The sequence below is a fragment of the Myotis nattereri genome (genome assembly GCF_964212035.1).
Source record: "Myotis nattereri genome assembly, chromosome: 14".
NCBI classification, from domain to species: domain Eukaryota; kingdom Metazoa; phylum Chordata; class Mammalia; order Chiroptera; family Vespertilionidae; genus Myotis; species Myotis nattereri.
The window spans coordinates 55215333-55241689 of NC_138089.1; the positions used below are offsets into that span (position 1 = coordinate 55215333).

The window sequence follows — 26357 nt, forward strand, 5'->3', positions numbered from 1 at the left end:
AATGGTATTGGCAGGAGCTGTGACTGTCACCAATAGTAATCACGGATATTTCATATCACCTTACAGTTATGGTAAATATTTTAAAATGTCCCTACACTCATCATAGCATACGATCTGCTGCTGGATCTCATCACTTAATGGCTTAATAAAGACGCACATATATATTACACCACAGATTTGATTTTTAAAACATTTTAAAAATGCACACACACACACACTCACACACACACACTCTAGCTTGGAACCCTCTGAGCTCAGCTCCAGGCCTGGCTCTAGCAGAGGGCAGGCAGCCCAGGATATAGCAGAGGCCTCGGCTCTTTCCTCCAGACAATCAGGAGCCACAGGAGGGGCCTCTTGCTGGGATCATTGCAAGGAGCCCTGGGGTCACTCAGGGGTCAGGAGGCTGCCTGCTGCTGCCTGAACCACAGACTCCTGGGGACTGGAGTCTCTGCAGCCCCCATGCTGCACTTCTGTCATTTCCCCTTTGGCCTCTCCCAGGCAGCGCTTGTCTTAATTGTTGGCCTAATGACACCCATATAAAACGGGGGAGGGGAGAGCATTGCTCAGTGACCAGTGAGAAGGTCCCTAGGCATGGCCAGGGCAGATCTGCTAAGGTACGGGGTGGGCAAAAGTAGGTTGACACTTGTGGGTACGTGAAACAGTTTATTCTTGTCTTATTTATTCATTAATTGCTTATTTGTATTATTTGTCTTCTTCTTATTATTATTCCATATCCTTACTTATGATTCGTGTTTTTAGGTAACGATGGCTGGTACTTTACTTTTGCCCACCCCTGTATTTGAGAAATATGTCTCTGCATTAATTGGTGCTTTTGGCCCAGGTGACCTAGAAACCTGTCTGCCTCCTCTCCGCCTCCCCAACTTCGCAGGTGCTGGCTGGCCCGCATCCACGGCAGGTTGGAGCACAGGGCCCACCTGTGCGCGCCCACGGAGTGTCCCCTCTCTGCTCTGCCCCCTCACTTAGGCTTGGGGGGACGGTGGAGGAAACCAGAAGAGAAATAGAAAGGGTCTTGGCCTTGACAGAGGGAAGGGGGAGGCAGGCAGCGGCACCTCCTCCCTTTCCCAGTGTAGGCCCCGGCGCGATAAGGGTACTCCCCCCACCTCCCCCCACTCCCCCCACTCCCACCCATTCCCACCCCTCCCCCCTCCCCCTCCCCCCTCCCCCCTCCTCCCTCCTTCCCCCCTCCCCCACCCCACACCCCCGAGGCCTCCCAGCCCCACTCCTTTCCACTTGGGTCCTGGTGATGGAGTGAGCTGCAAGAACAAGGTGAAGAGGCGCCCAGCCTGGACCCGGCGGAGGGGGCGGCCCCGGCGACGCTGCCCCGCCCCGCCCCGCCCCCGGCGCCTCCGCAGAAGCCTGCCCGCTGGCCGCCCGCTGCCACTGCGGCAGCCCCGGCGCCTCCTCGGTCGCCCCGCACAGGTGAGGACGGGGAGCCCCGCGTCTGACCCGTGGCGGGAGGAGCGGGAAGCTTCGTCAGGCTGAGAGCCGGGAGGGAAGGAGCGTAATCGGATTCCGCAGAGGCCGGAAGGGGGGACCGAGGGACCCGAACTCCAAATGCTGGGCGGGCGGCTGGGAGGGGGTCCCCGCCAAGCCCCGAGAGGCGGGCTCGCCTTCACGGAGCCGAGCGCCCCTGCGGGCCCGGAGATGCGCTGGGCGCTCAGGTGCCTGTGACTGCGTGGGGCTTGGGGCCTCCCGGATCCTGGGGCGCTGGCTCCGGGGGGCCCCACATCCTCTCGCAGCTGTTCCCAGCCCGGAGCTAAGGATACGCCTCTGGGTCTTGAAAGGAGGACCCCAGGCTCGCGGGCCGCGACCCCACAGAAACCTGCTGGCGGCGCGCTTTGGAGAGACTTCTGCTGCCCGGGGCTGCGGGCAGGTGGCGAATTCTGCAGGAAAAGACAGGCTCCGTTCCGATTGTTTCCAATGTGAAAACCCAGCAAGCCCGTTGTAACCCCTTCCCTTGCATCTGGGGAGGTGACGCTGGAATTTAAGCCCCGGCTTTGGGTCTATCTCTGAAGTTCTAGGGTCACCACCACCCCCCCCCCGCCCCCGCCCCCTCTACCCTCACCCCCGCCGTGAGGTTTGGACTGGGAGGAAGTGGGTCTGTGCTTTAACCGGTGCGAGGGTTTTGAACTTGAGCCGGGCGCCCTGGAAGCATGACCGTCTGTGTTCTCGCCTGCAGCTGGGAGGAAAGATGTTCACGGTGCTGACCCGCCAGCCTTGCGAGCACGCAGGTGAGTATGGCAGCGCGCGGCCTGCGGGTCCCCGCATCGCAGGAGAACCGCGTCCGCCCGGGTTCCTCATCCCCGCCCCGGCCCGGCAGGCACATGGCTGTGCATCCTCCTGAGCTTGATGCAGCGTTGCTCACCGGCTCTCACCCCAGGCATTCCTCCCAGAAAAGTAATGCTTTTCATCCAAGCGACACCAAACAAGGGCTAACATGCATGTTTCGATTAAATGGTTTTTCCGGTTTGCATAATCCATTCATTTGGCCCTTGTGGTTTCCCTTACCCAACGGTGTGTGAGGTTTGCTGTAGAATAATGTGGATTCTGTGCCGGACTTCAAAGTGCTCGGAGCTTTGCTCTCTTCCCATTCAAGCGTTGTTGCTGGCACAGCGCCTACAGCATCCTCCAGCCCCCAGCATGGTCAGCATTGTTCCTGCTGATGTTCCCGCAGGCACATGGGCAGAATTCTCTCTCTCTCTCTCTCTCTCTCTCTCTCTCTCTCTCTCTCTCACACACACACACACACACTTCCATGTTTGCCCCACCTGCCTGCCCTGGAGCACTCTTTGCGGTTGCTCATATGAAAGTTCGGGAGCCTCTGGCCTCTCCTCTCCCAGGTCGGCACTTGGTAATTACAGTGTGTGTCCGGCCCTAATGATAGCACAGCCGTGGGCCCTGTTCCCTAAATGAATGAGAGCTGGTCTAGTCCATTTTGCTTCGTGATAGACTTTTCTGCTGGGGCAAGTGTTTGCTTAAGGTAATCATAGCCTTTTACCCCGAATCTGCTGAAGCGTGGAGGACCGGGGAGGCTAGCGTGTGGCTGTGGTCAGGAGACTGCTTACCTACCACCCGCCTTCCTCCTGTGGCCTGATGTTGTGCCCCTACATTGGGTATTCTTGTCTTCCAAAAGGATACGATTGTCGCCTAGTGGGGGGAATTTATACCAATTTTTTTTCTTTTTCTTTAAAGGGAAATAGTATCTAAGGAGCTGATTTATTTTGATCTCCAGGTTTAACACAGATCCGGTAACATCACACGTACAGACTAACTTGTTACATTCCTCCCAAAGGACAAGTTTAACCTGGCAGATTAAACCTCCACCATGTCTTGTTAGGGGGGAAATCCCTTCAACTGACACTGACAGGGGTTTCTTTAAAAGTTGATACAAGAGTTTGTCTCTGTGGATAAACTGGTTCCTGGTGGTCTCCAGCATCAGAAAAGTGATCTAGGACCTGAAGGTCACCCATGGTGGTTGGCCCCCTTCGGTTGCTACTACAGAGGAGTCAGCTTAGAGTAACTGCGTGTCGTTTTATACACATGGGGCTCCTTCTGTGGATACATTCCCAGGAGTGGGATTGCAAGTCAGATGGTAGGCCTATTTGCAATTATCGTCAGTAAATACCGACACATTGCCTTCCATTGATGCTGTGTCAGTTTTCACTCCCAGTGACAAGGTAGAAGAATGAGGCTGTTTGTTAAGTAACCACTTTTGACATTAGGAAAAGTCTGCGGCAGTGTCTACACAGCAGGGGATCAGATGGGGCAGCAATAAACTTTCATGAACCCACACTGGTTTGTTAAGACTTAATCTTGTAATCATTCAGTTAAGCAATATTAGTTTAAATTTAATAGACATAGTTCATTATGATACATTATGTATTATTATACAACTAGAGACCTGGTGCACAAAATTCGAGCACAGGGGGTCCCTCAGCCTGGCCTGCACCCTCTCGCAATCTGGGACATCCCTCTTGCAATCCAGAACTGCTGGCTCCTAACCACTTGCCTGCCTGCCTGCCTGCCTGCCTGCCTGATTGCCCCTAACTGCCTCTGCCTGCCTGCCTGACTGCCCCCAACTGCCTCTGCCTGCTTGATTGCCCCTAACTACCTCTGCCTCGGCCCCCACCATGGCAGCTTTGTCCAAAAGGATGTCTGGAATGATGTCTGGAAGGTCGTTCGGCTGTCTGGTCTAATTAGCATATTACTAATTTATTATTATAGATATGTATATACATCATATATTATACCATATATGCAATTATATAATGATCTTTACTTAGTGTCTATATATTTAATTTAAGAGTATTCATGTGCTCATTTATTCATTTTTTTGCTTTTAAATGGGTAGATAGAGTTTACATGTTTGATTAAAATACAAATCCCAGCGATTACATGATCCCTTTTGGACGAGACATGTGGATTGGGGTCTAGTTCGTCTTTGTTGGTGAAGATGTAGGGAGACCTGGTGCCTTCACTGTAGACACAGCAAGCATAACTGAGTGTGAGTCCTTATTGGGAACCCAAATGCTGTAGAAATTTAGACATGTGATCATTTGCTCCACAAGAAGTCACCGTGTAGTGAATCATTAATTATATCTGAAGTACCATATTGATTTCTTCTTATTTATCTGAGATTAATTTTAAATGAAATATTACCTGCTTTAATGGAAAACCCGTATTTTTCTAATCTGCACTGAAACAAATGTTATTGTAAATCTTCTCAGGGACAACCAGTAATATGCATAACATACTTTGAGAAATACCAGAAAACTAAACTATGCATACCGAAAACTAATATAATATTGTATACAACAAATAGATATATGTGTATGTGTAATGTAAAATATATAAATATAACATATGTATAAATATATTAGAAACTAATACATATATAACTAATATGATACTACAGAAAACTAAATACCAGAAAACTAAAGCCATGCAAACACGGTTTAAGTCCACTCTTTGGAGGAAAGATAAGTGGGTATTAGAACCCAGCTGCTTCTCCACCTTAAGCGTGTGGGTCTCACTAAAGCCAGAAGTGACTGGTGCCCACGGCTATGCACCCCGTTCCTGGGTTCTGCAAAGAAGACGCGTGTCTTGTTCCTGCTTTTCCCTTGTAAGTCTTCTGCGTCTTCCCGTTTCAGGCTTCAAGGCCCTCTCCCGCACGCCAGTCGTCATCGCCTTGGTGGTGTTGATTTTGAGCGTGGTGGTCCTTGTGGCCATCACACTCATCCAGATTCACCAGAAAGAGGTCCTCCTTCCCGGACTGAAGGTAAGCGTGACGGGATCGGCACGGAAGGGGAGCAATGGGCTATGACATCACTTACTCTAAAGCCATGAGTTAGAAGAGAAGAGCATTCTCCCCGCCTCCGGCTGGAGCCTGGGAAGACAGTGTGAGACCCAAGGGAGAAGGGCCGGACATGCTGGGTTTGTGATGTTCGAGGCTCCAGTTTGATTGTGGTGACACCTTTCCCAAGGACCGTGTGGTTTTTGCTTTGACCCCTGACTATTGGAAGCAAAGCTAGACTTTGTGGCCAATAATAAATGGCTACCAAAGATTTACCAACTTGTCTGTCTCCCCAGAGCACACATCTCTCCCTGATCATGAGTGGAGACCAGGAGACCCAGGCTCCTCTGGCCTGGCCTGGAGAAACAAAAATTCAAGGACTTGAGAAGATCTCCTGGAACTGTATTTGGGCCTAGAAATGTGCCATGATCCCTCTAACTCTCCCCCCGGAAAAATCTCTCAGGACCTTATGCTCTCTTCCAGAGACCTTTCTCGGCCCTTGATAAATAAGTCCATCCTAGATGGCCTCCTGGGTGACTTCTGGCAGGCTGAGAATCATGAATATCGCCCCAGCCTTGGCTGTAAGGATGACGGGAGGTGATCCCACAAGGGCCTGTCCCATGAAAGGCAGGCAGAGTCATTGAGCCTTTCTGCCCCGTGGGTAGAAGCCAGCAAACTTTCTGTAAAGGGCTAAATAGTACGTATTTTAGGGTTTGAGGGCCATTTATAATCTCTGTTACACATACCCTCTTTTGTTTTTGTCTTCTTAACTCTTTAAAAATGTCAAAACCACCTGGCCGGTGTGGCTCAGTGGTTGAGCGTTGACCCATGTCCCCGGTTCAATCCCTGCTCAGGGCACATATCTGGGTTGCAGGCTCAATCCCTGTTAGGGGGCATGCCGGAGGCTGCCAATCCATGTCTCTCTCTTATCAATGTTTCTATCCCTCTCCCTTCCTCTCTCTCTAAAATCAATAAAAACATACTTTAAAAAAAAAACAGTTAAAAATGTAAAAACCCTTCTTAGCTGGAGAGACATAGGGGCCAAGTTCGACTGTGTTATTTGACTTTCATTGATTGATTGATTGTTTTGAGAAAGAGAGAGAGAGAGAGAGAGACAGAGAGAGAAACAGCAATTTGTTGTTCCACTTATTTATGCATCATTGGTTGCTTCTTGTATGTACCCGGACCAGGGATCAGGCCTTGGTGTATTGTGATGATGCTCAGACCCGCTGAACTACCGACCAGGGCTATTTGATCCCCTGTAGCATTTACACTTGGCCTCACAAGTCCTTCTGCATCTTCCTACTGTTAGTGACTGGTCAATGGCTATATTTGAAGTAGAAGTTTTTAAAGATAAGAAACTACTATTGCCTTGGCTCGAGGTCTGCAGAGAGTGTAGACAGAGCATGGCCGCCTACAGTCAGCCTACAGATGCACAAGGCTCTGTACTTCGTGGGATTGCCAGGGGTGGGAAAAGGACAGGTGGATGAGGTGGGCAGGGCAAAAGCCTTCATCTGTAAAACACCCCTCAGGCCCTTCAAAAGTGAGGCGTGGGCTGGTTAAGGTGGTTGGAAGACTGGAAGAGTGAACTGAAAAGTGGAGCCCGAGGCATACGGAGGGCACCATGGAAGGAGAGGGTCACCCGTGTTAAATGTTACTGTCGCGGGTGGATCCCCCTAACCTAAGATCTGAGTGCAAGCAGGTCATCTGAGGATGGCCCAGGAAGCACAGGGAGGAGCTGGGGAAGTGAGACGGGAGGAAAGCAGCCACTGGAGGGCCTGGGACCCAGCAGGTTACCCCTTGGGCTCCTGGGGCTCAGTCCTGCTGGGGATGCCTAGAAGTCAGTGCAGAACCCATTGCCGGGTTGTCCTCTACAGAGGGGGAGGGGCATATGGAACACCTGCCTCCCAGCTATCCCTCTCTTGGGCGCATTTACACACCAACACCCATCACTCATCGGTTGAGAGACTGCTCCCTGGGGAACGTTAACTCTAGTATTTCTGGCACTTTATGCGCTCGGGTTGGCTCAGGCCACTAGAGAGAGTGTCTGCAGGCAGGTGGAAAGCGCACGGTTGGCCATCACGGTGGTAAGGTCTGAGGGACCGTGGGCAGGAACCTCCGTGACTGTTCCATGTAGATACAGTAATTATTACCCCCCTTTGCAGAGGAGGAAATGGAAGAAAAGAAAGGGCAAATGGCGTCCCGCAGTTACACAGAGGGGACATAGCAGGACTGGTGTAGAGGAAGGAAAGAGTAGAGCATTGGCCTCAGGCAAGGGTTTGGGAAGATGGGAAGACACACCCTCACCCATTAGCACACAGTTCAAAGAGGGGCTTTTTTTAGGAACAATTTTTTTTAATTTGTTGATTTGAGAGACAGAGAGAGAAACATCAGTTCATTGTCCCACTTATTCATGCATTCATTGGTTGATTCTTGTATGTGCCCTGACTGGGGATTGGACCCAAAACCTTGGCGTATTGGGAAGATGTTCTAACCAACTGAGCCACCCGGCCAGGGCTCAAGGAGGGGCTTTTTAAACTCTGCAGAGTCTTGCTTCAGGCCCAGGCGCAGTTGTCAGGGGCAGGAAGTTGTGTAACATTGGGATATTGGCTCAGAAGGCCCCTTCTGCCTCACCGGGCCCATTAACGTGAGAAAAGACACACGTTCTGGGCCAGCTGAGCCAGGAGGAGGACAGGCCTGGAAGAGAACGTCCTCATGCAGCTTTTCTCAGGGCGCCAGCGATCTTTCCTCTCGCTGTGTGTGCGGGGGTGGGGGGGAGAAGGGGGTGTGGGGGGAGGGTTGGCTGAATGTGAGGGCTTTTTCATTGTCATGTTTATGTTGTCATACCTGGAGCCCCCTTTTCCTTTGTGCGGACCTGACAGTTGGTTAGGAGGGGCCAGCTCCACGGTGGCCTGGGGGGCGGAGAGGGGGGGGAGGGGGACGGGGGCATGGGATGCTCCTCAAGACCCTCGTGAAAGGTCATGGTGTCTGGCAATTCAATCCAACCAGGGCTTTCCTAACCTTGGTTTGCCTGAGTTTAAGAGCGGAACTTGTAAAACTTAGTTAAGGGTCTAAATGTCCCCCAGTCCCCTTCTCACTGTTACTGGTCCGACCTGCTCTTCCAGCTGGAAGTGTAAACATGATGACATCATTGTTCCTTTCACTCAGCCCCCGCTGGCTTTAGTATCAAGTCCAGGATCTTCCTCCTGAGCCTTCACATCCCCACCTCCCATCAGCAACTGTCCGGAAGCTGGAGTTGCTCAGCCCCGGGTGATCAATACCCCCGGCCTCGCCCTGCAGCCGCATGATGTCACTGTTGGAGAGGGAGGGGCCCGCACAGTCTCAGGGTTTCCAGGGCGCGGCTTTTCTGCTGTGACATGTTGGGCCACTCTCCCTTGCTTGGCCATTACCCTCCGAAGCACAGCCACTGAGCCCCTCTGCCTTGAAACCATTCCTTCTAACCCCCATCAAGCTGGGACCCGCAGCCTGCATCTCTGGTGCCTGTGGCCCACCTGCTCTGCCCCTTGGAGAGTAAAGGATGGATCATGGGTTTCTTCCTTCCCAGAAAGCCTGGGCTCCTTGTCCAACTTGGACCACCTCCCCTCCAGCCAGACGTGCATCCCACTTAGCCAGGAGTTTGCCTACAGGGACTTTTTGTCTGAACAGTCAGTCTGCCAGGCTGGCTCAGGGACCTACTGACTAAACAGGCACCTGCTAGACTCGGTTTCCTGGGAACCCGATGAAAGCGTGGGGACTAGGAGTACAGGTTTGAGAGTCTATGAGACCCAGGCTTGTTCCCAGCTCTGTGACCTTGGGCAGTGACCCTGTGGGCCCTGGTTTCCCCATCTGTTTAATGGGGATGATGAAAACACCTGCATGATGAACGCAGTCATATGGAAGCACTTGGTGCAGTGCCTGGCGTATAATAAGTACTAAATAAATACTTACTATTATTCTCTTATAGTAACAGCCATGATAATGACATAGTAATACGACTGCTACTACTAATAATAAAGCAGTCTGAGAAAGCTGAACTCGTGACCTCTGCTTTTGCTTTTGCCAGAAGCTCACACAGTCCTTACGTTTTGGACCATGGCGTCCACGAGGAAGACTGTCACTGTGGGTTAACCCACATTCCAGCCCTGTTTCTCTCTGAAGCTACACTAGACAGCGGATTCCTTACTGTTTCTCCTCCCAGCATCACCCACCTGGCTGAACTGAATGAAATGCAGTCCCTCTCCCGCCTCCCTGGAACCACATTGAGTTCCACTGATCAAAGCAATTGAGCTCTGAAAAGTGGTCCAAGACCCATTTTCCCACTTTTGAAAATGTCAGTGAACCATGGTGGGGGCGTTTGGGTGATACTAGCAGTCACGCTGGGCCTCAAGGCTGACCCCTGTCCCCGCATCAGCAGGTGCCCCGGGGGCTGCCATCTCTCCAGGCTCACCAAGTGGAGTCTCTGGCTCCCCATCCCCACCCCCACCCCATGAGAACTGGATTCCAGCTGATTACACGTGAGAATGGATGTTCTTCCTTCTCTCTGATCCAGGCCCAGCGGTCCCGGGCTTCGTACACAGGGAACCGCTTGCTTTGAGAAGGGTTGGAACAGAGATTTGGGGAAAGGCAGGTACCCCCGGAGGGAGTCACTGTTCCTTTATTCTCTCTCTCCATTTCACGGGGAGCACCAGGTGTGGAAGGGCCGGTACTGGGGTGCTGATCAGCTTCACAGTGGGGGGGAGGAGAGAAAGCAAACATAATGTGGAGCTCAGACCTCCCGAGTGCCTGCTTTCCCTCCTGCCTTCGGGTTTCGACCAGCACTTTAATCTCTCCCCGAGCCTCTGCTGGGACTCTGGGACGGGTGGTGAACAATGCCTCCCTTATTCGCCGTGGAAGGTGTCAGGTCAGGATCCTGACCAACATTTATCAGACTGAAGGGCTGTCCAAGTTCAAATACCAGTGAACACAGGATGTTCTAACTCATGTCACAGAGAAGCTGGGATTCAGGAGCCGGAGCAGCATTTTTTATTATTTGGTCCCATTTCAAATGAAGCAAAAATTTGTGTAGTAGAAAGTTGGAAACCTCCTACGTGTCTGGAATCAGTTCAATAAATTATTGTAACTCTCACAGTGGATGTGCGGAATGAACTGAAAATGGCTATATTGGCAGGGAGAAATGTTCATATCATCTTAAGTAAGAAGAAAGCATTGGAAAAGACTATGTCCAATATGTTCCTGTGTTGTTTTAAAGGCACATGTCTAGCCCTGGCCGGTGTGGCTCAGTAGGTTGGGTGTCATCCCTTGCACCAAAAGGTTGCTGGTTCGGTTCCCAGTCAGGGCACATGTCCAGGTTGCAGGCTCGATTCCCAGTAGGGGGCATGCAAGAAGCAGCCGATGGGTGTTCTGCTTTCACATCGATGTTTCTCTTTCTCCTTTCCTCTCTCTCTAAAAATCAATAGAAATATCTTCTAAAACAGAAAAAAGATGAATACTTTAATTCTGAGGGCTGATTCAGATAGTAATGTGTCTCCCTTGTGCACACATCCACCTATAGTTTCCCTTTGGTTGTTTATTCCAGGATGACAGGCCTGCAAGTTTGGAGCGTAGAGGGCAGGAGGTGACTGACTCTTCATTTCCCTCCTGAGCCCCGGTGGCTCTGTCCCCGACCTCAGAGGTCTGGATGAAGGGGGCTCACGCGCCTGTCTTTGTGTCCAGGGTCCTTGGAGCACTACGCTTCAGCCTGGGCTGCATAAGGAATCAGTCACCACGGGAGCCTCAAGGACTGCAGAGATTCTGACTGAATGGCTGTGGGGCACGGCCTTGGCATTGGGAGTTCCCAAAGCTCCCCAAGTGATTCTTTTTTTTTTTTTAATATATTTTATTGATTTTTCACAGAGAGGAAGGGAGAGAGATAGAGAGAGTTAGAAACATCGATGAGAGAGAAACATCGATCAGCTGCCTCTTGCACATCCCCCACCGGGGATGTGCCCGCAACCCAGGTACATGCCCTTGACCAGAATCGAACCCAGGACCTCTCAGTCCGCAGGCTGACGCTCTATCCACTGAGCCAAACCGGTTTCGGCCCCAAGTGATTCTAATGTGTGGCCACGGCTGAGAACCGTGCCCTAGAACATCAGCCCTACCTCTCTCTGTCCCCTTCTCCCCCCACAGTCCCAGGAGACGGCATTGGTTTGGGGCAAATAGTTTTTCCTTCTCAGTCAGCCCCTCCCTGCATGAAGCAGTGTGGACTAAGCTCTTGAGAGTGTCCGGGGGCCACTCGGGAAAGAAGTTTTCAGAGAAGCCCAGCCCATTCTGACCCCTTTCCCCCCCGCTGTTCTTCAGTATGGAATCGTGCTCGATGCCGGGTCTTCCAGAACCACAGTCTACGTGTACCAGTGGCCAGCGGAGAAGGAGAATAATACCGGCGTGGTCAGCCAAACCAGCAAATGCAGTGTGAAAGGTAAGGCCCAGAGTGGGTCTGGGAGGCCCGAAGGGAGGCCAAGGGAGAGGCCTGTGTCCTTGAAGGCCGGGAGGGGCCCCGAGAAGCTGCCTGGACTGGGTGCCAGGAAACGATGAGCTCTCATGCTAGTGCTGCTACTCATCAGTAGCAGTGACCTTCCGTCAGTCACCGCCCTTCTCTGGGCCACCGTTTTCTCATCTGTAAAACACAGAGGTTTGCGAAGACCTTGCATGCATAGATGCATAATGCAATAGGGTGGCGAAGGCAAGGGGTGGGAGTGGGCTGGAGGGGGTCAATGGGGGGCGGGGGAAGAGGACATATATAATACTTTCAACAATAAAGAATGTTTTAAATAAATAAATAGGTGGAACAACAACAACAACAAAACCCACACAGGTTTGGGGGCATGTCAAGAGCTGCGAGTGGTCTGAGACGTTACCTGCCGCTCTTTCATGGATGCTGGTGGGAGACGCAAGCTTCCTGGGTCACAAATAAAGGCAGTTTGTTATTCACAGCAATAGCAGCAGCCAGAGTATCAGCTCCTTTTCATCTGCTGGTTCTCTGAGGATGATGCAAAGAGGGCCAGACAGGATCTGCTCGCACAGTGGGTTGGGTTACAGAAGAGAAACCTGAGGTTAGGGAATCTGAAACATTTATAGAGGGCACTGAGCGTGCCTGCCTTTTGCTCTGGGGTGCAACTTTTCTCTGTCTTCTGAGCCCGTTCACTCTGCAAACATCCTTGAAAAATAATCCAGAACAAAGGCAATCAGTGTCTGTGCTCATAAAACATGCAGGAACACGGGAGACAAGTTGTCTCCGAGCAGGTGTATGGGGTGTGGGGAGGGGGGTGGAGGGAGATGGACAGTACAGAAACAAGCAGGCATGGCTCTGTTCCAGTAAAGCTTTATGGATGGACCCTGAACTTTTCACAGGTCACAAGATACCATTTTAAAATGTAAAAACTGCCCTGACCCGTGTGGCTCAATTGGATGTTGTTCTGTGCACCGCGAGGTTTCTGGTTCAATTCCCGGTCAGGGCACATGCCCAGGTTGCGGGCTCAATTCCCAGTCGGAGGTGGGCGGGAGGCAGCCGATGGATGTTGTGCTCTCACATTGATGTTTCTCTCTTCTCCCTTCCTCTCTCTCTCAAAATCAATAAGCTATTCTTAAAAAAAAAAAAAAAAAAAAGTACTATTTTATCTTACAGGCTGTACAAAAAAAAAAAAAGATGATGGCTTTGATTTGGCCCATGAGCTGCCACCCCTGAAACAGCACATTATTAGCATCTTTAATGACCCTTCACACAACTCCCTGCCTCCCCCAACATATCCTGAACTTTATAGTAACTGTTTCCTTGTTCTGCTACATACTTTTGTCCTAATGTATTTGGTTTTTCCTGCTTTTGAAAAACGGAATCAAACACATATTTAGTTAAATAGCATCAAACATTTATTCCTCTGTAATTTGCTTTGTTCACTAACACCGGGTTTTAAGGTTCATCTCTGTTGATATGAGTAGCAGTATTCAATCATTTTCCCTGTTGATGGACATTTGTATTTCTCTGGTTATTAATAAGGTTGAGTATCTTCTTAGATATTTCTGACCACTTCTGTTTTCTGTGAAATGCCTGCCTCATGTCTTTTGCTCATTTTTTAAAAAATATATTTTTATTGATTTCAAAAAGGAAGGGAGAGGGAGAGAGAGATAGAAACATCAATGATGAGAGGGAATCATTGATTGGCTGCCTCCTGCATGTTGGACCGAGCCAGCAACCCAGGCATGTGCCCTTGACCAGAATCGAACCTGGGACTCTTCAGTCTTTAGGCTGACGCTCTATCCACTGAGCCAAACTGGCTAGGGCTGTTGCTCATCTTTCATATCCTGAATATGAATGCTTTTCTGTTATTATGTTGTTGCTAATATCATCTCACAGGTTATGGTTTGTCCTTTTAGTTTCTTCATGATGTCTTTTGATGAATGGAAATTCTTCATTTTTATGGAGGTGCATTTATCAATCTTCTCCTTTATGGCTTTCTCTTTGGGATATTTTAAGAAATTCTTCCCTATCCTGTAGTCCTAAAGATATTCTTCTATTAGACATTTTATAATTTTGCCTTAAACAATGAAATCTTTAGTCTGCATAGTCAAGCCCAGTTTGTGAGCGTGCGTCTGTGTGAGCCTCTTTAAAAACCAGTCACTTTAGCGCACTCTGATCTTGAGGTGGCTAGAGCTTCCCAATCAGTGTGTCCTGTCTGCGTTACAGATATACTCATAGCTTAGAGACTCCAGACCAGTCCTTCTGGCCCTTTATTTCTCTCAATGAGCTGCTCAAGTATTTGAATGTCTTGGGGGTCATGGCATTGAAAAAGTTGCGAGGCAGCCTGGCCAGCATTGCTCAGTGGTTGAGCATCAACCTACAAACCAGGTCTCTTCCTGGTCAGGGCACATGCCCAGGTTGCGGGCTCAATCTCCATTGCAGGGTGTGCAGGAGGCAGCCGGTCAATGATTCTCTCTTATCATTGAAGTTTCTATCTCTCTCTCCCCTGCCTTCTCTCTGAAATCAATAAAAATATTTTTTAAAAGAAAAAGTTGAGAGGCAGAGTTAGCCTTTCCTAACAGTCTTCTTTTGAAGACCAGGGTGAATTCTGATCACTTGCCCTGCTGTGGTGAGCATCCTGGCCTCGTCTACCATGATGCATAGGTGTCACAGTTAAGTTTAAGTTAAGGAGACCAGGTAGTTACTAGAGATCCCCACCTGTTGAAGGAGGAGGTAAGAAGAAGCATTAGACAGAAGAGCGATAAAGTGCAACGCAGGCCTGGCAAACCTCCAGCCGATCGTAGTTTTCTTTGGGCTGAAATGGCCTGGAGTGGCTGGGTACCATACCCTGTCACCTCCCGTCTTTGGATGTTGTCACCCTGGAAAGAGCAAGGCAGCTCTCTATGGCTGAGGCAAACCCTGAAGTTGCTGGCGGCTGGGATGGTAAGTCTTTATTGGAAGGGCGTCTGCGTGGCCCCTCTCTGGGATCATTACAACAAGAAAGGCGGATGTTTTCTGGGTGCTGCTTGTCCACATGGCACAGGCAGCAGTGGCCTTGCTTCGACCTGAGCCAGAAATCCCATCTCTGTTCTCCTGATGTCTGAGCAGCTCTCCCCTCCGGGCAGGAAAGAGGGCCCAGGATGCTTGTTTAGAAAAGAGAGACCACCCATTTCAAGAAGAGAGGAGAGTGGAGAATAGTGATTAAGACTTCCCCTCATCCCGGCTGTGTGAGCTCTGCAAAGGTATCGAACCTCTCTGCATCTTGACCCCCTCATCTCTCAAATACAAAGCATAACAATAGTAAAGCCTCCCCCATAGGAGAGATTTGAAGATGAAATGCCATAATATTTGTCAAGCAGGTAGCAAACGCCTGGCATACACTGAGCACTCAAACGTGTTAGCTATTGCTGTTCACGGGGCATCACCCTTTAGGTTTTCGGTGCCGGAGTTATAAGGTCTGTTCGACCCGGAAAAGCAATGTAGCCAAGTCAGCCCCTACGTCCCTCTGACCTGTAGGGAGACATGAGACTCATGGGAAGGAACACGGGCAGTCTCTCAGGGGTGGGGGCCTTGGCCCACCCAGGGCGGGATTTAGGGGAGGAGCGGGGTCATGGAGCCCACACCACCTCCATAAATGGGTCTCCCCTCCTTTGATCACGGCAGCCTCAGTGATCCATATATACCCTGGACGACCCAAGGACCACAAAGGAAAGCTTAATCACAGAGCTGAAGTCTGGTTAAGTGTCACCCCCTCGAGGACATGTGGCTTCTCCAGGGATAATTTGGGTTTCTGGTTTCTCAATTGCAAATTTCCCCTGGACTCTCCCGTCTTAGGCAATCCGAGGGGATGTTGAATGCTTGCTTGCCCAGCTGTGTTTCCCGAATGCCTGGGCCCTCAGAAATTTCTTTCTCAGGGGCGCCCTGGTGTGTGTCTGTCTAGGTTGCTGCTCTTTTCCGGGAGTTCCCTGGGTGCTGGTCCCCGTGCTGGTGTGGAGCCCTTCTTGGGGGGGACTGCCTCCTTGACCCCCCTCCTCTGTTTCGCTGTGGGCAGCACTCACGCCTGCTGCTGCCTTCTCCCACAAGGGACACTCATGTTTTCCCTTTACACCAGTGCTTAAAACCTCCTTAAACGCCACTGGAGCCTTCTCCTCTATGGAAACCCCTTCAAGAGTTGCCCCAGGGACCAGCCACTATAATGCTGACAGCACCCATTGCTCAGACACGTGTGTCTTATGCTGCTGTCCCACCTGGAGTAAGTTTTGTGTCGTCTGCCCGCCCCTCCGTCCCCAGATTGGAATACAGTTTTCACTCTGTTCTTGGGGGTGAGAATCCCAGTATCCCATGAGCCCATGAGCCCAGTCTCTTTTCCCTCTAGGAGGCTTACGGGACCTTATGGAAACAGGTGACATGCTTGAATGGTCCAAGTGTGGACATCCTAGCAAGGCTGCTAACCAGTCCCCATCCGGAGGCCAGCACTAGCAAAATGTAGTTTGTTTGCTGCAGCCGGGAGCAAACGACCCCCTTCCCGTAGAGTTGCATGTTGGTTTGAAAAACTCATTGATTGATTGATTGATTGATTCATTAGTTCATTCTTTTATTTAATAAATGTTTACTGGGTACCTGCCATTTGCCAGTAACATTTCTTAAGACTGGGAATTCTAAAACAAACAAAATATACAGGCTCTTCTGTTACAGAACGTACATTCTAATGAAGGAGATAGATAATAAACAGATATGTGATATGTCAGGGAGAAGTTCTGCGAAGAGAAATCAAGCCAGGCAGGTGGATAGAGAGTGATCATGCTATTTTAGACATGATCTTCGGGGAAGAACAAAATAGGTGACAATTGTGCAGAGACAAAAGTGGGACAAGAGAGTGAGCCATGCAAGTTTTTGAGGGAAGAACATGCTGAGCAAGAGAAAAGGCCAAGGGTAGAAGCTGCTCGCATTTTCCAGGAAAAGCAAAGGGGCCAGAGTGGCTGGAGCAGAATGAGGAAGAGGAAGGGAGAGAGGAGACCAAAGCTGTAGCCAGGCCAGCTCGTGGCTTGAGAGACAGTAGGGCTCTGACTTCGACTCCAGTGCAATTTCTGCAAAGTATATTGGGAAGCCAGTAGGAGGTTCTGATCAGGGAACTAACATGCTATGACTTACCCTTTTTTTTTTTTAATTTTGTTTTATTGCTTAAAGTATTACAAAGAGTATTACATATGTCTCCCTTTTTTCCCCCCTTGACCTTCCCCCGGCCTCCCCTACCCCCCAGTGTCTTGTGTCCATTGGTTATGCTTATATGCATGCATACAAGTCCTTTGGTTGATCTCTTACCCCCCACAACTCTCCCAACTTATGACTTACCATTTTAACGGATCCCTCTGTTGATACAGAACACGTAGTGATAGGCTAAGATTGGAAGCAGGGAAGCCAGGGCTATGAGAACAGTGCGGGTGACATGATGCTGTGATGGTCTGGCCTGGACAGGTGCTTCTGGGCATGGGGGGATTTTGCCCCCTCCCCCTGTTCCATCCACCCCCTGGGAACATTTGTCTGGGGACATTTTCGATGGTCCCAGCTGGGGTTGGGGATGGTGCTGGCACCTAGTGGTAGAGGGCAGAGATGCAGCTCAACATCGCACAGGCACAAGACAACCTCTGCAAGAGTTACCTGGCCCAATGCGAGCCGTGCTGAGGTTAAACTCTGGTCTGGAATGGCTCTGGGGGACGGGGTGAGGTGGGCTCAGATCGGAGAGCTGTTTGAAAGGAGAGCCAACAAGAATTAAGGGTAGATTCAATGTGAGGCATCCCGGTTGATGGTGCCTGAGCATCTGTTCTGAACTGGTAACTGCAGGTGATGGTACCATTTCCCTGTGCAGTCAGCTGGGGACTTGCAGGGATGGAGGAATTTGATTTTGGGCATAGGAAGTTGGATGGAGGGCCCAAGTCAAACTGGCAAACGTTTTCTGTAAAGAGTTAGGTGCTAAATACTCTTTACTTGTTGGCCACATGGTTTTGTTTTGTTTTTTTTGGGTTTTTTTCAAATATATTTTATTGATTTTTTACAGAGAGGAAGGGAGAGAGATAGAGAGTTAGAAACATCGATAAGAGAGAAACATTGATCAGCTGCCTCTTGCACATCTCCTACTGGGGATGTGCCCACAATCGAAGTACATGCCCTTGACCGGAATCAAACCCGGGACCCTTCAGTCCGCAGGCCGACGCTCTATCCACTGAGCCAAACCGGTTTCGGCATGGTTTCTGACATAACTATGTAACTCTACCATGTGAGCATGAAAGCAGCCACAGCCAATAGGCAGACAAAATATGTATTTCAAGAAAGCTTTATTTCCTGGACACTGTCCATACCTAATGGGATATTCCCCAAGGACAGAAGAGCTTTAAAATAATCTTAGACTGTTCTCAATGATGATACAGTTGGTGGTAGTGCGGTGTTGTGATACTGAGACTTGTGTGTGGACTGTGAAATAAAGCAAATGAGTTGTTAAGTTGGAGTGCTCGCAAACAGGATTGGTAGCATAGAAAAAAGAAAATAAGGGTAGAAAAATCAAAGAATTTCAGTAAAAACCTGTAGTTTTGAATTAGAAGCATCAACAAGAATTCATGATACATTTTTCTCTGGAAATAAAGTTTTCCTGAGGTCTGTCCTCTGAGAAAACTTACAGTGAGCACCGTAGCTCCCAAACTTTGGGTGCTGAATACCATTACTCAATAAAAGCAGCCAGGGCTCGGTGGAGAAATGGCTGAGCCCCGATCCGGGGCAGGAAGTATATGAGGTCATTGACACATCTTCCCGTGTCAGAAAATCTCAGAGGACGCCGGGCCAACTGAAGAAGGCTGAGTAAGAATAATTGCAATGAATCGAAACGCATCAAATATACCTTTACCAGTATATGTTCCTAACATACAAAACAGACAAACAAAAATCCCTCTTTGACGAAGTTAGAAAGATATTGGAGAGGCAGTCTGTATTTTTAAGCTGGTAAATAAAGGAACAGAATCAAGCTCTTAGCCTGTCTTCTCTGGACAAACGGTACTGCAGGGTAACCACATAGTTAATGGTGGTGTAGCTCTTCTCCCACGACAGCGTTTCAGGTAGAAAATATCACCATTTTACAGGCCTTCCTGGGCCGATGGGTCTCAGCAGCGACCATTGGTGCCTGCGCCCAAAGAGAAACAGCCAGACGCGGGCGCCTCTTATTGGAAGTACGCACTCATCCGTAAGAATTCTTGTTTCAAGCCTGAATCTGATTAAGCCTCAGCATTCAGTTACCAATTTCTAGGAAAAACCGGGACCAAATAACATGTTAAAAATGAACCATGGGGATTCGGTCAGCAACTTCTAGGCTGTGGGGAACTCTACAAGCCAAATTAAATTGGGAGGGGGGAAATTTTGAATTACCAAGAAAAAATAGAGACGCACAGCCTCTAGATTAAGAGAGATTTAGAGCTCTACCAACCAATTGCAATCTGGACACTAATTCAAATAAACTAGAAAGCGAGAAAGAGAGGGGTGGGGCGGGGGGGCGGAGAAAAAATACGACCAAAGAGCAAATGTGAACCTTAACTAGATATTTGACTGTGTTAAAGGGCAACTTTAAGTTCTTATAGGTATAATAGTGGGTGGTGGCTATGCCTCTTTAAGAGAACTCTTGTCTCTGGTGATGCATACTGAAATATTCGCAGGATGAAAAGATACCATGTCTGCGGTTTGCTTCTGAGGAGGGAATGGGGGCGGGGGTGCAGGTGAAGTAAGAGGTGATCCCTGTTGGAGCTGGGAGGTGGTGCGTGGGTTCCCTGCATTATTCTCCCTACTTTCATTTACATTTGAAATTTCTAAAACGAGAACGTTTTTTGTAAAAGTGCATTTATTAAGGCAGCCTGCTATAAGGGTAGACTGAGGCTCTCTAGAAGGTGAGGTCTCGGTGTATTTTTAAAATTGAATTTATTGAGGTAGCATTGATTATTAACATGACATAAATTTCAGGTGTACACAATATAGTTTGATATCTGTGGACTCTACTGCATGCTCACCACCCAAAGTCCTTTCCTTCCATTACCGTATATTTGACCCCTTTACCAATTCAAGAACTTTTTTAAGCAGGTTAATTTTTCCACCCTGGCTCAGTTTTTCACCTTTGTAATTCCCTCCTTCCTATTTTGGGAGCTGAATCATCACGGCACCTAGCACATCCACCTACTGAAACCTATTCATTTCCAAAGCTGATTGGTTTTTTATTTGAAAGTTGTGCTGCTCTTGTCGGTTCCTGAGGTTGCTAAGAAGTGCTGACTGCTTGCTCTTTAGGCTCTGGGATCTCCAGCTATGGGAAAAACCCCCAAGACGCCCCCAAAGCCTTCGAGGATTGCATGCAAAAAGTGAAGGAGCAGATTCCAGCCCACCTGCAGGGATCCACGCACATTTACCTGGGCGCCACGGCTGGGATGCGCTTGCTGAGGTAAGGGCAGGACAGGCACGAAGCAGCCCATGTGACCAAAATAGCCAAGAATGTGTTGGACTTTGCCAAGAACATAACTCTATTTCTGGGAACAAATCCCAAAGACAGAAGCCCATATTCTGCCATAAATGTAGACTTTAAAAAGTTGGGAAACTTTTCGTCTTTATTTTAATACCCAGAAAGAAACAGTTCTGAAATCGATTCCCTTGCCCTTGGCAATTCTAATGAGAACTCTGAGAAAGGGGAAGGTGACATGAAACCTGTTCACGGGGTTAACTCTAGTTTTTAGAAAAGTAGAAACTTTGTTGTTGTTTAATATATTTTTTAATTGATTTCAGAGAGGCAGGGAGAGGGAAAGATAGAAACATCAATGATGAGAGAGAATCATTGGTCGGCTGCCTCCTGCACGCCCCCTACTGGGGATCGAGCCTGCAACCCGGGCATGTGCCCTGACCAGGAATAGAACCATGACCTCCTGGTTCATAGGGCAATGCTCAACCACTGAGCCACACCAGCTGGGCAAAAAGTAGAAACTGTTTTTGACGCCTGGTATGTTGACACCTGAGCACAAGCAGCTCCACTGAGGGCCACCCATAGCTATGGAGCTTGTACCCATGTACAAAACGACACTGAAGTCTACTTCAAAGTCACAAAATGTCTGCACCTCCCCTCACCCCATCAAAGCCTTTGGAGTTATTATGAAACAAACACCTCATTTCATCCAACTAAGCAGTTCCTTCTAGATTTGCAGTCATGCCTTAGCCCAGTTGCATTGCTTCTGAAGGCCATTTATCTCCATTTCTTCATTGTAGTATTTCATTGGCCTTGAAATAAAAGAAAAAAATAGTTTTAAAAAACAACATCGAACTCAAATCTCTCTAGGGTAGAAGAAGCTGCTCCAAACTTTGAAAATCAGGCTTTATCCCCAAAAGATGACACTCATTCTCCTCCCAAGCCCCCTTGTCTGTGATCCCAGCAATGTCAGATCGCATGTGGGCATGAAGGAAACACAAAGGAACAAGCAAACAGGGCCTCTTCAACATCACCATCCAAAAAAGTCTTAGTTGGATGGGCCTTTTTCTGGCCGTTTTCCTACCCTTGTTCCTATTCCTATGTCCTGGTTGACCAAGAGGAATGAGGAATTTCTTAGAATCGGCCGTGTTTTGAAGTCATTGAATTTACCTGAAATAGAAATGATACAGAAATCCCTTCCTTCGGCCTTTTCTTCCACATGGAAACAAAGAACCCAACTTTTACTTCGCTGCTTCCCCCCCTTCCCAGTCCTCTGAGTGAGAAATAACTACAAGGCTCTGTGATTGATAGCCCATGACCAGCACCGTGGGGTAGAAAGGTCAACGCTTGGGGAAAAAAGTGAATGAATGTTCCATTGGAATGCATTAAATATTAACTCCTCCTTGTGAAACTTTCTGACGGTGAGCCACGTCTTCGGAGCAACTAGCTGACATTTTAATTGCTAGAAAAGGCAAAAAAAATTTTTTTAAATACATTTTTATTGATTTTTTACAGAGAGGAAGGGAGAGGGATAGAGAGTTAGAAACATCAATGAGAGAGAAACATCGACCAGCTGCCTCCTGCACACTCCCTACTGGGGATGTGCCCCGCAACCAAGGTACATGCCCTTGACCGGAATCGAACCTGGGACCCTTCAGTCTGCAGGCCGACGCTCTATCCACTGAGCTAAACTGGTTTAGGCGGAAAAGGCAAAATTTTAAAAAATTAATGGGAATCATCCTGGATGAGAACAGATGAAACTAGGGGAACTGAATTCTTTTCCAAGCATCAACCGCTTGCTGCGGCTCGCACTGCTCTTTCTCTGGGAGCCCAGAGTGAGCCCGTGGCCCTGGCTTCCTTAACACAGGGACGGGAGGGAAGGTAATGCCCCGGAGGGTGAAATGGCAGCGGGTGAATGGCCTGATCACACCGTGTCCTGGGTGACATGAAACTACCATGTTGCCACCCCTCCGAGGGCAGCACACGAATGGATTCCACCCAGTGACGCCCCCCCCCCCCCCCGCCTCCCCGGGCGTCCTCATACCCCCCTGGTGAAGCTGGAGAGTCAACCCTCTTCCTTCCCGCCCCCTCCTAAGCTCCCCTTCCTTCTGGCTTGATGAGGGCTCCTTTTTGTGGTGCCCCCAAGAGATGACTTATACCATTTCTGTGTCTCCCCCACCCCCCCTTTCCTCTGCTGACCTGAGTCAGATGAAGCACAAGGCTCTTCGGACGAGCGGGTGGCTGGAGGGAGGGGCAGGAACAGGTAGGGGAGGCGAGAACTAGTGGTGCTTTTCCTGGAATCTGCTGGCAGGTTGGCAGGTACCTAGTGCCCCCTGCTGTCCCCTCCTGTCCCCCAGGAAGCCTTGGCTTGCAGGAGGGGTTGCCTGTGTCGCACACATCTGGGAAATGGTCCCTGTCCGCAGCGGGCGGGCGGGGGCGCGGGGAGGTTTCGCCTGTTCACCTGGCGGAGGGTATTTTAAGGCTCTGTTGTCCGGGCACTCAGCCTTGTGTGTTCTGTGCCTTGCATAGGTTGCAAAATGAAACAGCAGCTAATGAAGTCCTTGCAAGCATCCAAAACTACTTCAAGTCCCAGCCCTTTGATTTTAGGGGTGCTCAAATCATTTCTGGGCAAGAGGAAGGGATATATGGATGGATTACAGCCAACTATTTAATGGGAAATTTCCTGGAGGTGTGTGAAAACAAATGCATGGTTTCTAATCTTGCCATTGACCCCTTCCCCTGTGGGTGGTAGCTTCAGCAGAGGTGCATGCCAACAGGGCATCTGTCCCGGGTCATTCCTATTGTGTGACGCATCAGGGAAACACAGGGGACAATAGGTAAGAAAAGACACGCTAACTGGTGCAAAACCTTGGCTCATAAGCAGGACCAAATGCCCGGGGGAGAGGAAATAGCATCCCTTTACGAGCAAATAAGACATTGGGGGAGGGGTGAGACTCTAACACTGGGCTATGGGTAATAGGAAGGGCAGCTGGAGAATGACTCCTCTAAGCTGGCCCGTAGCCCTCTGGAATTTACAGAGCCTTGGGGCGGCCCGCTCCCCAGGTCCCCGTGTCCCCAGGTCTCCGTGACACGCCAGTCTCCACACGCCCTTCTTCTCTGGTGCAGAGGAAGGCTGACTCCAGGAGACAATCACTGTGTTACAGAGACCATATCCAGCCCACACCTATGCTGTTCCTTCTCAAATATATTTTTTAAATCTTTAGTTCACTGCCAACAGTTAATATTTTGAAAAGTTCACATAAAAATTCATAGCTTCTCCTGCCCCCCCCCGCTGCCCTCGCTGGAAGTGCTGGTCACAGTGGACTCCCATTCCTGCATGCAACAGCCAACCGGGACAGTGTGTAACATGCACTCCCCAGGTTGCCAGAGTCCCCACCATTCCCTATTGTCTAACCCTAACCTACTTTGCTCATTCCTGCTGCCTGCCCAGCTCCTGGAAGCATTTGAGTTCACCACCCCTGACAGAAAGGAGAGGTTTGGCCCTGAATGCTTCCCCATATGTCCTAGTTCTTAGCAGTCAGAGACGGGTCTTAGGTGGCGAGCCCTGGGCAAACAGAAACAGCGCCTCCGGCCTGTTCTCATGCCTTCTTCTCCCGCGGCGCAGAAGGACCTGTGGCACATGTGGGTGCACCCAAAGGGCGTGGAGACCACAGGCGCCCTGGATTTAGGCGGCGCCTCCACCCAGATATCCTTCGCGGTGGGAGAGAAGGTGGAGCTGAACACCAGTGACATCATAAAGGTGTCCCTGTACGGCTACGTGTACACACTCTACACGCGCAGCTTCCAGTGCTACGGGCGAAACGAGGCCGAGAAGAGGTTTCTGGCCATGCTCCTTCAGGTACCTGAGTGGGGGCGGGGAGCAGGCGTTTCCTGGGGGGTCTCGGCTGAGGGACGGGCACCTTGCCTTCCGGGGTCCGTCCTTTCAGCTCCAGTTAGAAGGTGGGTGAAGTCAGCAGCATTTTCCGGTTTACTTGTGGGGGTCCGAGCGCGCACACTCTCTCTCTTTCTCTCTCTCTGTTGGGTTGACCACTTCCAGTGTATTTGAGTCAGAATTCCAAGGAAATTCCAGAGCTCCCCACATTTTACAAATGATTCAAGTCCCGGGATCCCTTTATGGCAGGGGTGGGGAACGTCCAGCCCACAGGGCTATATAAGGCCTTGGAAATCATTTGGTCTGGCCCTGCCAAGGCATTAAGTCTCAGCCAACATGCCTCTTCCCAGGAGAAAAGCCCTGGAAAATCCTTTTTTCTCAACCTCCTGTTATTTCAGGCAAAGCTTAATGCTCCTTCCTCCAGCTCTGGCTCCGGCCCTGGCAGGGGGAGAGGGAGAGTGGAGGGGAGGGCTCCTCGGAACTCCACAGAAGGGGGCAGGTGAAACCATCCTCCCAGGGTGAGTAGGGGTCCGGGACTCTAACCTTTTAAAGTCAGCTGGCCCTGAGTATACTCACCTGTCTGAGGTCTCATTTGCGTATGAAAACACAAGTTTCCAGGTCTGAGTCCAGGACTAGGGGCAGAGGTGTGAGAGCCCAGCCTCTGCTGTGGACAGTCATCTCACAGGGACCAGCCATCTCTCCAACTTGCCTGGTAACCTCTGGGTGCTGAGAGGGTGGCTCTGGCCTGAGCCTTCTGACTCAGGTGAGGGAAAGGATCCAGGTGTGATGAGGATCACCCACAAATGCGTGCCCAGACCTGCCTGACCAGCACTTTCATGCGCCAAGTACATGCTAGCAAGCCCGACTGAGAAGGTTCACACAGATGATTACATCATGATCACTGGCTGAATCTGCGTCTCATTTCCTGTTCTGTACCGTAAGGGCCTGCACAGTGTGGTGAGGACACCTGGGTAGATACTTGGCAATCATTCTCTTATTAACCAGTCCCCAGCCACCCCCGGCTCAGGTCTCACTCTGATAACTTGTTAGACATTAGGGACTCTCCCTCCCTCCCCCCCTTCCTTCCTTCCTTCCTTCTTCACAGATCTTTTTCTTCCATCAGCTGCCTCCTGCACACCTCCTACTGGGGATGTGCCCACAACCAAGGTACATGCCCTTGACCGGAATCGAACCTGGGACCTTTCAGTCCGCAGGCTGACGCTCTATCCACTGAGCCAAACCGGTTAGGGCCAAAGATGGATTTTTAAGTAAGAAAAGGAAGGAGCAGAATAGTGTGTAGGGTACTACCATTTATGGTTTTAGTAAAAGAAAGAGGGAAGAAAACAAAATGTATTCACGTATGCACACAAGAAGTACAGACAACATCGCTGGTAGAATACACAAAAACTGGCCATAGAGGTCACTTCCAGGGAGGGGGTCAGGTGGGGGGCACTGAGGGGGACGGAAGCTAAATTCTCATAATTCATGTATTTGTCCCTTTGGGATTATTTTATTAGGTGGATAGATAATACTCTAGTCAAAATGGTTGATTAACCTAGCCTATCTTGTTTTCTCACCAAAATGAAGTTCATAAATCCTGCCTCACAGGCCTGCCGTAAGGGCTGGATCTGGTCATGTGAGCGAGAGCCTAGCATTGCACCCGGTACAGGTAACTGTCCCCCCACCGCCACTCGAGTTATCTAGACAACCTGGGAGTTGCCTTCAAGTACCCACTGACACAGAATGGCGTTTTCCCCATTTCCCTCCTGGCATTAGCGTGTAGCGATAATAAGAGTTGGCAAAAGGGAAGTACTTTGTCCTCAACGAAAGAGTGCTTTCTAATAGGCCACTCGTGTGCCTACAGAATTCCACCACCAGCACCAGCGTCACCAACCCCTGCTACCCTCGGAATTACACCACCACCTTCACCGCCGGCCACCTCTTTGGCAGCCTGTGCACGGAGGAGCTGCGGCCTGGAGGTTACGACCCCGATGACACCATCACGTTTGAAGGAACCGGGGACCCATTACTCTGTCGGGTGAAGGTGGCTTCCCTCTTTGCCTTCAGAGCTTGCCACGACCGAGAGATCTGCTGCTTCGACGGGGTTTATCAGCCGGAAGTTAAAGGATCTTTTGTGGTAAGAGCAGAAACCACGGAAAGATTCCTGGTTTTTTTCCCATTG

General features: G+C 49.8%; 1 protein-coding gene across 2 annotated transcripts in view; it reads left to right on the top strand.

Moving 5' to 3' along the window:
- Positions 1–1358: 1358 nt before the first annotated feature.
- ENTPD3 (ectonucleoside triphosphate diphosphohydrolase 3) overlaps positions 1359–26357 on the top strand; it is a 29697-nt gene continuing 4698 nt past the window's right edge. The window contains exons 1-8 of one of the 2 annotated variants that reach the window (XM_081105882.1): positions 1359–1440; positions 2201–2252; positions 5172–5299; positions 11654–11771; positions 20121–20271; positions 22813–22972; positions 23909–24142; positions 26040–26312. In XM_081105882.1, coding sequence (XP_080962008.1) covers positions 2213–2252; positions 5172–5299; positions 11654–11771; positions 20121–20271; positions 22813–22972; positions 23909–24142; positions 26040–26312 — 1104 coding nt within the window. In that variant the 5' untranslated portion in view covers positions 1359–1440; positions 2201–2212. Of the gene's footprint in view, positions 1441–1684; positions 1993–2200; positions 2253–5171; positions 5300–11653; positions 11772–20120; positions 20272–22812; positions 22973–23908; positions 24143–26039; positions 26313–26357 lie in introns of those variants that run through there. The other variant, XM_081105881.1, reaches the window with a different exon arrangement.